Genomic DNA, 14,311 nt, shown 5'->3' with positions numbered 1-14,311 from the left:
AAAGCGAAGAGACGCAAGCTTAGCGGAGAAACGTATTCCGAAGGAGGATAGACCGTTTCCGAAAGTCCGTCGCTTGTAACTACGCGCTTGAGATGCGCGACTCTACCGAAGCATTTTCGATTTGTTACCGCGTGCCGTTCGGCATGACGTCCCGACACTTCCGTGTGCCGGGATTTTCTTCAGAAAAAATACAAATATCCCCCTCGGATTGCTGTCGGTGTTGCCGGTTCGTGAAGCTAATTGGTTGGGCCCCCCCTGACCGTAGGCCGGCCAAAGTGGGAGAAAGCCGGAGTTAGCCGGGGGGAAAGCTCACCCATGTGTCGTAGTGTGACGCCGGGCGTAATTCCCAACAGCACGCGGCACGACCCAAGAACACGTCGGAGAAGTAGACATTCGTTTGTATCAGCCATGGGTGCACAACCCCGGTGTTGCCATTGTTTGGGGCACGTACGCCTGCACGGATTTGTATTTTTTAGCGCAAATTTATGGTGGGGAGCCACATAAACGGGGTATCGTGAAAACTGCGCAGCCAACGGTTTGTGAATCACTAATCATGCAATTATTGATAGTACTGTGTTTTATTTATGAGTTTTATTATGTAATGATTTAATTTGCAGTTTCCTAAATTTGAGCACGGAAGTGCTTAGCAGCAAGTGTCATCTACTGTAATTATGCATTAATGCCAGAATAATAAGCACTCGTTGTTTTAAACATCATAGGAAACATTTTCGAGATATATTTTTTGTGGATTTAGCAATATTAAATGGTGTCATGGCGATACCACCAAAGCATCACCTGAGACATTAAACACACGCAGACGGATGTCTGCTAACAACAAATATGTGGGTCCGGTTTAAAATATTTTTTCACCATAAAACCATCTGTATGCAAAGCATTGTTACAATAACGTAGTGAAAAGCACAATTTATTTAACAAATATGTCATTATTTCAATAAAGGCATGGAAAATATTAACACATTCAGCTTGACTTTACCCGGTATTGTTAGCAGACAAATTTGCAATTTTAAAACATGACTACATAGATTGCATAGTCGAATTGATAGATTTATCTATTTGGAGGCCAAACAAAAGTGCCTGTTTCATGACGTACTTTAATTCTTGAAATTTTATTCTGACCTGCAATAGCATTTTCCTGGCAACAGAATAGACGTGATCCTGTGAGATAGCACTGCGATTACAGTGCTGTAAAGAGTTTAAATCCTGCTCAGCAGTTGGCATAACTTATAATTCATCCGTGCTCACTCGAAATGAGTAGCCCTTTATGAAATATTAAAAACGGCATTTCTATCGGGAGACTGGTTTCTGCTTTGGCCGTGTGTAATTTCCATCACTTGCCAAGGGGCTACAGCCAAAGGATGAGTTTCCAACTTTCCAACAAACTAATAACACCTATGATAGGTTACTCCATGCCTCCTTATCCGCACCATTAATCGAGGTGCGCAATCAAATCGTCGCTCCCCGCGCCAGAGCGATTCTAGACACGGGGCAACTAACCGAGACGCCCGCGTCGAAGAGCAATGAACAGTTCAAGCAAACAAAGCAAAGGAAACTTTAAAAATTCAAAAAACCTGCGGTGGGTTGGCACCGAACCACACGAACACACCCAAGAGCTGCACCGAGATGAGGCTGAACGCGATGACGAGCTGCGACGCGGGGCTGATAAAGCGCGGCGGCGCTACCGACTTCTTGCCCTGCTCGAAGATGCGGTGGATGCGGTTGGTCTTGGTGAGCAGCGCCGCGTAGCTGATGCACATTCCCAGGCCGAGGAAGAGGCGCCGCAGGGTGCAAAGCGCCACGCTCGGTGCGGCGATCATCAGGAACGTGACCACGTAGCACAAGAAGATGCCCGTGAGCAGCGTGTAGCTGAGCTCGCGGCCGGACGCGCGCACGATGGGCGTGTCGTTGAAGCGGGCGAACGTCGCCGCCACGAACGACGTCGCCAGGATGCCCAGCACGGCGACGAAGAGGGGCACTGCCGCCCAGGGCGAGTGCCACTCGAGCTTGACGGTCGGGAAGGGGTAGCAGGCCGTGTGGTTGGCGTCGGGCCGCTGGTGGTAGGGGCACAGCTTGCAGGTGAAGTCCTTGTGCAGGTAGGTGTAGCCCTCGCAACGCTCGCAGCTCCAGCAGCACGGGATGCCCTTGAGCTGCCGGCGCCTCTCGCCCGGCTCGCACTGCACGCTGCACTCGGACGCGGGCGGCGGCTCGTGGGGGGCGCGCGCCCACTGCAGCGCGTTCATCTGCAGACGGTGGACGGGAGGAGAGGGGCAGGGGTGGGGGGGGGGGGCACGCGGGGGGCACGGGATGAACGACAGATGGGCGGCAGCAGACAACGCACCAGAGAGCCGCGGTTGGTCGTGGCGGAGCAAGATTTGGTTCGCGAGGGAAGGATGCGGTGCCAGGATGCCCCCGCCCCGGAGGTCAGAGAGCCGAGCTCACGCCGCTGAGAATCTCGGTTTGATCCGAGATTTCGGACGCCTGCGATTCGACTGGGGTTCGCGAGCGTAGTGAGGTCGTGGTCATCTTGGCCCGCTCACCAATGAGTCATAGAGAGGCCTTTTGAACAGAGACCCACAGACACACGTAGGTCGGGCTGTGATTACACCAGGTTCTCTCGCGTAGTGAGTTGATGGTATCAGCCCGGTAACCAATGACTGCATAGAACAAAAGCCCATCACGTTCAATTTGTTCACGCACTTAAATTGGCAAAATTCTAGCTCTCAGGATTAAACACATCGGTTTAATTTTCACGCAATGATTATTACTCTCACATACAGCAGTGGGTGGGAACGTGCTACCCTCTACTGAGCGGACCAAAGGCCACTTGAAAGGGTTTCAGAAGTAGCTCTGCCATCTCCTCTGGCTGGAGCCATTCACGATACGAAGGGTTGCACAGCTCTGTAACAGATCCGATTGGATACTTTGTCTCATGGCATGACGCCAGGAACACAATTTAGACGCCCTGGAACTTTGAAGAAAATGGGAATAATTCTTGTCTGGGAGAATGTTCGCTTGCATATATATTTGCAGAAGAAAAAAATGCACGTGCGTGTGCATCGCCAAAATAAAAGATTAATTTAGCGCTGTGTGTGGCACTTGTTTCTTGAAGATGAGAATCTGTATCATGATGTAATTAGATTGATAATCACTTTAATTAATGATCATATTTGCGACGTGCACAGTTGGATCCGTGTCCACTGCTCGGGATATTGCATGAAAATACAACAACTGCTTTGTTTATCCAGTAAAGCCTAAAACATATTCGAGTCACGTTCCTAATAGGAACCCTGCCTGAGTTGTTTGGACCATTCCCACCTTCTTGTGATTACAAGTTGGGAGGAAATAAGTTGGGAGGAATTAATGGGGGGTGGGGGGGGGGGCCTCAAACGCCACACGTCTATGTCAGAGACCAAGCCGGTGTACTCCATCGTAATGATACCCCACCTGATGTGTCATCGACTTGTACGCGTGTGGTTCAGGGACGCGAAGCAAAATGTCAGACGTTACGCCGGGAACAAATTAACCACGAGGTACAAACCACAAAAGACATGAAAGAGACACTCAGCATAATGGTGAACATCTACGCAGAAATAAGAGTGATATCTAGCTCATCGTTTTGGCGTGGGTGCCTCATCCGCGATCTTTATGTGATTCACCAACCTCACCTTTGAGTCACTGAATGGCAGGCATGGAATGCAACCATGCCCGGCATACATTAAAATTCAACTGGCAATAACTTTAGGCAGGTTTTCACATCGTAAAAAAATTGGGAATATATATACACACACATGCGTTGAGCCGATGGGTTACCTATTCCAATGTGTGGAAAATACTATTTTCATCTAATCTGTCAGTCCATATAATAACAATAATTGTATTTTATTACGAAACCCTTAAACCAATAATTGCTGATCGAGATCTGTGTAGTAATTGGGCAGATTTCGAAAAAAAATACTTTGAGAAAGTTTAAACATTTGAATAATCTAATTGGAACCCAGGCACATTGGTGTGAGTGTGTGAAGTGATTCACGTGTGTGGGTGGTGGAAGCATGCATGTATAATACAACAGAGGCTCCCTCAATATAATGGCTTGCTAGTTTGTATTTTTATCATATTTTATTGCAATTCACTTTTTGGCATCTTTTAAATGTAGGATTTGTCTTAATTGGCCTAAAATATAAAGCAATGACTGTTATTTTATCTAGCTACCAAAGAAACCGCCGTTACAATAATTTCAATTACGAAATATGATTATTTTAATTTTGAAATGTATATCAACTCTCATTAATGGCAACGTCGTCCAACATTGAGCAGAGATAAATCCTTGTTGTTGTGCAATCAAAACTTCAATATTGTAAATAAAAAATGGGGGCAGGAGGAGGTGGTGGTGGGAGGAAGGGGTGGGGGGGGATATAAAATTATTCCTTTCACATTCAATCACTTTCTGCTGGGGATTAATGCTTTTAAGATGGAAATGCCACTTATTCTATGGCAGGTGTGGGAGTAATTCGTAACTCGTCACTGTGAGCCTCGGTACACGAATGTTGTGATTATAATAAACATGACCTGTGATCTGATTTTTTTATAAATGCATCAGGATGCATTCTCGCAACGATGACAGCCAAGAAATTACTAAAAAAAAAACTGGAATTAAAATTCTGCAATAATAATAATAATAACGGGACGTAACACTACTACGATGTCACACACTGTTGCTCTGTCAGGTGCAATGTTATTGGAGCAAGGGCACTTGGTGCGGTGCACCATACCCTGCACTGTCAACCTGGTGATGTGGGTTTGATTCCCCACCATGGCTAAGGTGAATGGTAAGTGATAACTGAACCGGTCCTGGGCCATCTTTCACTAACCAACAGTGGCCAGCACAGTGAAGTATGATCAAACACACTCAATCAATTGCAATGCACAGGGAGCTTAACATCCAACAGTGTATTGAAAAATGCCTGTAAATTACGATGATTAATTTTAACATGTGCAACCAGGAGCAATGCTTTCTTCTAAAACTGTGCACATGATAGCATAGAGAGGTGCATGCTTTGGAATTGAGGACAACACTGAAGGACAGAAAGAGGAATGCATTGATTACAATGGTCAACACACTTTTTCTGGCATAAGGTATTCCAACGGGTTTAATGTAATTTTGGTGATTCCAAATCTGGCATCAGTTTTTGTCTATCACATCAGGTTTTTGAGATATCAAATATTGCATTTTCAATAAAAACTGCAGAAGAAAAATATTAAATAAATGTGGATATCTACATAAAATGATATTATAAACACACTATCCTAAAATACAGCACCACATTTTAACACTAAAGCAGTCACTGACTCGCAACAACTTGCAATCATAATTGACAGAGTTAATTTCGCGTAAAATCAATGAAAATGGGGTATGCCGATAGCATACAAATGATGTGATAGAGCAAATCTGAGATCAGATTTGGAATCAGCACCCTGAAATTAGTCTAAAACAGCTGCAAAAGTCCAGGCCAGAAAAATATTTTTTTGTTTTTGTTGACCAGTGTTAGAGAACAACCACACAAGGTTAGAGATACCATATTCACTGTTCCAAAAAGTGGGCTTGGGAGGGACAGGTCTCTAGAATGGATATTTGCCGATGGTCGAGATTTATGATGGAGTAGCAGTCGAAGGAGAAAACGGAGTCGAGGGGATACAAAGGATGGAGATAGCGCCTTGATACCAGCTCACGTGCAGGTACGAGATGAACTGTTACATCACAGGACCATATGAGCAGGTGATGGCTTAGGGGAGGCCCCTGTCCAGCAGTATATTGATCATGGCTAATGGTGATGACCATGATGAGAAATCATTGATGAAATCTTTATGGACACCCTGCCATGTATATATTTTTACTAATGCCTAATACATGTATGTCATCATAATAAGTAGTAGATACAGCATTAACATCCATCTCAAACCTACGATATTTGGCTTCAGGTGACCTCAGTATAATATAAATGTAAAGGTCAATGCATGCCTTGCACACACCCTGAGGGATTTTTGATAGCAATAATGTTTTACCCCATTTACGAGGGTTAATTGACCTGTGCCAATGTTATTCCTGGCTGACTGGATGGAAGCAACAACAGATTAAGAGATGTGATCCCCCTGGATTGCCTGTTCATAATGGTCTAAATATTCTAAATATCCTCAGCTTAGGTGCAGATTAAGGCATATTGGGGAGAACTTCTGAATCTTACCCTCCCACCACCCCCCTTCTGGTGATTTATATCGACGATGTCAAATAGCCGCACTGATAACGGTGCCGTCTATTAAAATACCGTACAAAAAAAAAATTGTACACCCAAAAAAAAACCCACTGGCCACCAAATAAAATAAATTAATGATAATAAGCTCCTTTCACGTGACGTTATGCAATCAATTGATCAACAAAGTGAAATTGATCATTAAGATGTGCAATTCCAATGCGTGAACGATTTGTGTGTATTTTTGGGTGCCGCGACGTGTGAACATCCACGCTGTCGTGTCTCGTAACACGAGAGATATTAATACTTGATAAAATACGGTGATCATACGGTTACAATCTTATTATAGCTATCCATTCTCATAAAAACAATATTTGCATTGTATGCAGTGCCTGCGAAGACTAATACGCAGGATGTCCAACCGATATGACTGATTGCAATAGTCCAGTGGTATAAATCTTCCCTCACAGTATTGCTTTGGGGTACATTTAGAATTTGCAGCAGTCACTAAATTACATAACAATTATAGTGCCCTCTGCCGTGTTTGCTTGTCAGAGTAAGAAGTCAGTACGCTGTTCTAAAGTGCTGCCTCGGAGTGAAGCCGCTACAAAGCAAGTCACCATCGGCACACTGATGATGAATGGACGGGATCAAATATTTCCATACGATGGCTCAATGGGAGACAATGTGGCACCCTCTGGCAATAAGCAAAGCACTTGGCGCGTGTCAGGGTCGAATGCCCTCCTTCCCGAGGCTACGCGTTTACTTGCGCACGATTGTTTCCCAGAAATCTCGTCTTTTTTTAAAATCCTTTATATTAAGTTCGCTTGCTTGCTTGCGTGCTTGCTTGCTTACGACCGTGCAAATCTTTAGGTCGTTTTTTAACCCACTTCCCGTGATCCAATCGAGCTGACATTTTGCACACAGACTCGTTGTGCGAGACAATTAATGTTCGTGAAAATTTTTTTCCAAAATTTTACACTGTTTAGGGAAAACAAATTAAATATTTAATTACCAATTGCCTAATACTGGCAGACAATCATCTGACCCATAGGTGGCAGCCATCTCAAGCCAGAGGACGAGAGGACTCTAGCCGCCACGCATATAAAGGATTTATATTGAAAAACTTTGTTTTTACGGGTTATACTTATTTTTTCTCTCTCTCTCTCTCTCCCCGAGCGCTCCCGTTCATCCCGGTCATGGTGAACGCTGAAACAATGCCACATCACGTGAGTGCACTTTGATTTTTTTTTATTTCTCCCGAAGGAACCCCCACCCATTGCGGGACGAGAAAGCCGCTGTCGTTATTGTCAATGTGGCGTGTATACGACTTGCGTTCGTTTCTTCATTCATTCTCTCTGTGCGATTTCAAGCAACTAGACTGTTCATATGCACGTGGCCGACAAGTTTTGGCCCAAGTTGCAATTCACCAAAAGTCAGTTTAAAATATTTATATTCATTTTATTATCATTTTAATTAAAAATATAAAAATCACGCAGAGACAACCTGATTAAAACAAGTAGTTCCCATTTCACCTATTAACGGCTCTATATCGAATGCTTCAGAGTGGGAAATCGCCAGGACATGACCATTATCTGGCTGAGACTTCATAGTGGCAGTGGAAACTTGACACGCACCGTATCTTAAATCAGGTTCCTCAAAGATATGATCTTACTAAGGCCACAGCAGCATACCTATCCTCAATCTATATAGTAATGAGCCAATGTTAGACTCTTCAATGGATAACCCCAATGTTCACAGCCTGTGCCGTGCAATCTTGCAAATTACAAAAATGTACATGCAGTGATATGAATGATATGCAAGCATGAAATGAATATATTTCTCTTAAAATATGATAATGCATTGTATTATAATAAATTGCACTTCTGTTTTATGTTTAAGAGACTTATGCTGAATGAATGCATTTTATTTGAGAAGTGAAAAAGTATTCTGAGGTTGATACAGTAAATTTGGATGTGACGGTCCCACCTGAAGACGGAGACTTGTGTTGCCTCCGAAACGTCGTGATTTAATTTAGTTATTTTCATTTATTATTATTTTATTTATATTTTTTACCTACGTGACTTTACCGAAAACCTAAGAATATGAATCCTTGCAGTCATGAAAGCTTCAAACCTGTACTGACCACCGCGGTATGGTCGAACTTATTTCACTCCTGACACAGCATGGGGAGGCCTACATTCAGCGGTGGATTGACAATGGACTTTAAATGATGAAAATTATGTTCTTATGTGCTTAAAACAGATGCGATGGTGTTGAGCCGGTCTGGTTGTTAACGTTGCTTTATTAAGACATTAGCCAGCACCGTTTGCATAAATGCAGATACTCAACGCACCTTTGTGTGCCATTTCAACTGCATTATAGAAACTACCGACAGGTTTTGAAGTTGAAACACATGCTTCACAAGGATTTTTATCCTTTCTCATTCTTTAGTTTGCGTCTTTGCGGAGCAGTAAAGGAACACACACTGCGAGAAACTGTGCACTCAATGTGCAATATACCAGAGTGAAATGTGGTGTCATTTAACTAAAAAAAAGATTTGCTTACAGACACATTCCAAACTAATGACAGTTATATTACAAACGAATTACGTTTATCAAGTATTCTACCGTTACCCTTTTCAAGTTGTGCAGACAGTTCTCCTCTGTCTAAATGCATGTATCATCTCAGTTCCTCTACGGAGCGCCAAACTCCCGCTATAAGAATACTCCACGCGGTCCGTCTCCTGCTCCCCTCCCTCTGCTTTGAAGCCTCTCAGGTTTCTCAAAATCTTCTTCTTCCACCTCGCCTGGTATGCAGGAGCTCGTGGGTTCGATCCCGACCCTGACGCCTGTATATTTGGAGTTTGCGTGTCTCTCTCCCCGTGGTCAAATAGATTTTTCTCGGGGTCCTCCGGTATTTCCCTCCACGTTTAGAATCAACGTGCGTTTAGATTATCTGGCTGCTATACATGTCCACATGATAAGCCACTTCGTTGAGCGACCATTGGTGGCCAGGTCGCTTCTGAAAAAGCTGTATAGCTCAGTGGGCCTTACCTTGTACAATACAAAGTTACTTTAGTTAGTTAAGGAGTTGCTTCCTCTCTCTTTCCTTCACTTGATTGGCCACTCTCGTTAATTCTGCACTCTGAAACGTGTGCAATGGTCTGGGCAGCATTAAATATGTAAGTTGAGTAGAATTCCAATGATCTGCGGTGATGTGAGGAACACTTCCCAATGCACGCTGTAATCTGCGTCTGACCGCAGAAAAAACCTATTTAAAAAATTTGGATGAGAATTTGCGGTGAGCTGCGGATTTTAGGAGGAATTACCAACGCACCTCCATTAATCTGAACTTTATTTCCATGTTATTGGTGGAGTCCGGCAAAATTGCAGATGACAAGATTTGCACTCTCCTGGATTATGGGAGTTGTTACAAACCACAATGCACGATTATATAAATATGATGGTATTATAGGATTCACTGATGATATAATTATTGGTGCGTGTATGTTTACAGCCCTATTATTGATGTTGTTAAGAGGCCCATGGAAGAGGGGTGACATTGTCCGGGATATGTTTCTCATACAAGGTGGTACGCTGCTCGCTAAATCCAAATTGACTTCATCTCGTGAAGTTATGCCATCGTACAATCGGGATATAATTTTGAGACGGAAATTTTAAAAGTAATACGTGGAAAAAATGTGCTGCTTCATGCACAATTGTAAGCACTGCTCAATGCTCATCAGATCGGGGGGACACCTTGACCTTGACTTGTCCTTTCACACAACAACTAATGAAATAAGAGACAAGAGATTCGAGCAAAGCATCATTAGTCTCACTGAGCGGCGCACAGTTGCAGGATACACAACAACTCTTAATCAGGTCAGGTGTCCGTAATCACTTACAAGCAAACATAACAGCTGGATCAATGAGCCATTACTGAAGCAAACGTCCACCGCGCTTCACACGATGCATTGTCCGAATCTTTCATGAGAGCTTAAACATTTAATATATTGCACTTAATTCTGTTTAACGCAGTTATCTGGGCAAGGGGTGAAAAAATGTGGCCTGGTCAAAGATTGCATTGACCCTTTTGGAAGGTCTTTAGGGAAATAATCGTGGATTTATACACATCTAGGCAAATGTAAAACGGAAACAGTGCAGCCAATTTCTTCACGAGAAGGAGCTCTACAGAGGGTATTGGTCTACTTCTCCACGCTGGTTAAATAGTTTTGGAAGAGTTGAGAGTACCCACCCTTTAACCTACCACACGTGACCTGCAGATCAACTAACTGTCCTGCACCCAAGTATTGCTGCTGGGTGGACAGAGGCGCGGGGGTTTAAGTAGCGAGCACAATTGTTTCAACTTCCGTGCCGAGGAATCTTAACGGTAACCTCTGGATTGCAAGTCCAGTTGCACTAACCATCACCCCACGGCAGTGTGTAACTTTCATACTAAAACCAAACTCTACGGTGTTTGTCCCTTGTTGGTTTAGATACGACAAAACGCGCATCCCTGTTGTCATTCGACCGCTGTTTTAACTCCCAGTCCTTGTTGACATAAAATGTAAAAGTGAAACCAAATGGTGTTGCTATGCTGCATCTCCTTTATAAGAGGACCAGGTGGCTCATAGATCAGAGTGCTGGAAACCAGCTCCGCTCACATCTTATGTTTAAATTTAGGTTTCAGTCTCCCTTGATAAAAACTGGGTTCTCAGGCGTAGCAAGTTAATGGTCTCAGCTTGGCTACCCAATACCAATCCAACACAACCGCCATTCGCCACAAAGTGACGGTGACGTCACCACAGCGCCTGTGCCAGGCCAGGTACCCAAAACCGACACACACACAAACTCCACCACGTAAAATTAAGAATTGCACTCAATTTGATTGTATTCTAGCTCGGAGAATAAAAAAAGCAACATATTGGGTTTACTCTCACGTGGCAAGTAATGTTGTATGAGAGTGTGTGGGGAGAGTGTCACTCCCACCATGCAAAGGACAAGGATATTTCATTTCTGAATAAAGCATTCTGCAGCCACCCCCTGACACACGAGGTGCTGCACTGCTCTGCTTCAAATCGTTACACACTTGCAAGAGAATCTTCGTAATAAACTGGGAGGAAAACCACTTTGAGATGATTATATTATCAGTCGCACGTAGGGGTATAATCATGAATAGACTCATCAATTAATATGTATTCCTAAGGCGCATGGAACGTGCATTAAATCACACGTGTAAAATCCAAGGTGTGCTTTTATTAATGCAAAGTATATGCTCATGGTATATTTAGGTGAATAAAAGGAGCAACACTCTCTGGAAAGGCTGTAACAGGAAAATAAAAACAAGATGGTGAAAACAAGAAAACACAGAAAAAAAATCCACCTAAAAATCCTTCATTGGGACGCGACATTTCATAAAATTGCCAAAGGGGGGTTGTTGTTGTTACAACCTTGGACGCAAGAGTGAAAAAACGTATTCATCTCTGGGAAAGGACCGACATTTTACATGGAAGTCGTGCAAATATGTTTTTTTCTTTCAGCTGAAAACAATTTCCTAGGTATCAGAACACAAAGGCATCGAGAATACAACTTCTTTAAAAAACAAAGCGACTCAAGCAATTTTCCACCAATTGCCTTGCAAATTCTAAGAAGCCATTTTTGATGATGCACGGCAAATATGTACAAACGAGAAGCAGAAAAGAACATCAAATTGAAGTCGTGTAAACGAATTACTCTATTTTGAAAGAAATTGAAAATACATTCTTGATATTAACTTCTATTTCACATGTAGGTTTGCATTATTTTCCACAAAAGATTCGGCAAATATGTAGATGAAAGTCCCATGCAATACCATCTTCAATATGTGTGTCAATAAATAATTTGCGCATAATAACTTCAACCCAATAACCCAAGCATTTAATGAGAAATATAGGCTCTGCACGCAATACTACACTAAGATTTCCACAAACACCGTCTCTAACTGCATTTGCATGAAACATAAAACAATTAATTGATGTACATCTGTAATATAACCAATACATGTTCGTTACCTGTCAGCCACGCGCCGTAGTTGTATATTATTGTTCTCATAGAGATGCTGCTAAAGTGTCGGCACCAAATAAACATATTCATAAATAAAGAACTGCAGAGGAATTATTGCCAATGGCTCATGGCCTAAAAGCCTTTCAGCTTGTCTCCGCACATCATCTCAGCCACTGCGAGATGCTATTTGCATGAACGACACGATATAACCTTAATCAGATTTTGTTTGACATTACACACCGAATTGGCAAGCCAAAAGCCGCTTGTTTCGTTAAAACAATGGGCAAAACCTTTAAATGTCCCCTACATTGCAGTAAATCAAATTAGAGGTCTTGTGTGGTGGGCTGATGTGTGGGTACGGCCATCTCTTCCAAGACGTTTGGCCTATTCTTATTTTTTCATACTTTGATATTGACAAAAAGGTCCCATTTTGAAGATGCTCACCCCGATCTATAAATGCCATGGTAGTGAATTGTCTTTGTGATGCTCGCCTTTTGGCGTTCCCTGGTCTAACACTGGACAATGCCATATATTGTCAGAGCATGTTTGCTTGCATGTTCTCAAGTACGTTTGGTTAACGCAGACATGATTCCTTGCAAAAAAAAAATCTATTTCGTGTTTGAACATCTTAACAGCTGTTTTATTGCCAGATAGGGTAAAACCTATTATTTTTTCATACAGCATGGAAGAGTAGGCCAAATACCCTTGACAGGAGCTCTCCAAAGCTCCCTCTAGTGGAGGCCCGTCCACACCAGCATTGACGTAAGACACTTGCAGGAATACGCCATTACCTGATAATTGGTTTTTCACCCTTCTATCTGGCAACAAAACTGACACCTTTTTACAAGGAGTCATGTTTGCATAGACCACACTACCTGCAGTCATAATGCAAACAAAAAACATAACTCTGATAATGTGCACTGTCCATGAAGTTGATTGGTCCACACCCGAGACAGCTTTCCTTAGAGCCTAGTCTCACATGGGTTGGACCAGATGACGCCAAAAGGCGCACTAGGCTCTAAGGAAAGCTGTCTCGGGTGTGGACCAATCAACTTCAAGGACAGTGCACATTATCAGAGTTATGTTTTTTGTTTGCATTATGACTGCAGGTATTGTGGTCTATGCAAACATGACTCCTTGTAAAAATGTGTCAGTTTTGTTGCCAGATAGAAGGGCAAAAAAAACAATTATCATATTTTTACTGGCAAATGAGGATCCAATGACGCCATTACCTGTTCTCTTAATCCAGGTGCCCTCATCGCATTGATACTTGATGCGATGTTACTCATTTAGTATCTTTCAGCACCATATGATGGAGGCTTTGACTATTTATAAAAGGTGAAAAAAATGTCACATTCATGTATCCTACTATACAATCAGCTCACAGTGCGTATAATTAGAAGTAATTTAAAACAATAATCGTGTACTCGAAAAAAGTTTTAAGAATAAGATACGAATTTAAACACAATTATGCGAAGTTCACTTCAGATTGCCGTTATTCATCATGAAGTTGGATCACTTTATTATATATTCACAAGAACAGTTCTAAAGTGCAAATGTATGTGCATAAACCTTTAAAATGTTGTTCAGTAGAGTTGTGGACTGACCTTCATAGAACAGCAAACAAAAGGCTGAGCTCTATAGTGATGTTACCACAGATTCGAAAACTTGAACCTATTTTATTAGACAAATGGTTTATTCTTGAACGTGGAGTGCTAACATTATCCTGCTACGACTGCATTAATTTAACAAATTCTGTCTGGTCTCTCACTTTTCAGCGACAAAAATGTGCGGTTTTCAATCTTTCCTAGAAGTCTTTCAAAAAAGACTGATCAGTTTTAGAGTAATGAAGTATGCACCTCTTATACGGGCATAATTCCTACTCATGTTTCATAGCTTCACAAAGATTAATTTCTACAATTACTAAAAAAAATTGAGCAATTTGCTTAAATTAATGTAGTCTTATTGTGGATATTTTAGGGCCTCTGTCACATTTGCATGAAT

General features: G+C 42.4%; 1 protein-coding gene across 3 annotated transcripts in view; it reads right to left on the bottom strand.

The window, feature by feature from the left end:
• Positions 1–14,311, bottom strand: part of LOC133342583 (metabotropic glutamate receptor 8-like) — a 276,081-nt gene that overhangs the window by 53,186 nt on the left and 208,584 nt on the right. For 2 of the 3 annotated variants that reach the window (XM_061551797.1, XM_061551796.1), the window contains one exon: positions 1,590–2,258. In XM_061551797.1, coding sequence (XP_061407781.1) covers positions 1,590–2,258 — 669 coding nt within the window. The remainder of the gene's footprint in view (positions 1–1,589; positions 2,259–14,311) is intronic. The other variant, XM_061551798.1, reaches the window with a different exon arrangement.

The sequence above is a fragment of the Lethenteron reissneri genome, chromosome 15 (genome assembly GCF_015708825.2).
Source record: "Lethenteron reissneri isolate LAM-NWPU_2019-01 chromosome 15, ASM1570882v1, whole genome shotgun sequence".
NCBI lineage: Eukaryota > Metazoa > Chordata > Hyperoartia > Petromyzontiformes > Petromyzontidae > Lethenteron > Lethenteron reissneri.
The sequence above is the reverse complement of the archived record's forward strand: the minus strand, read 5'-3'. Positions and strand labels throughout refer to the sequence as shown.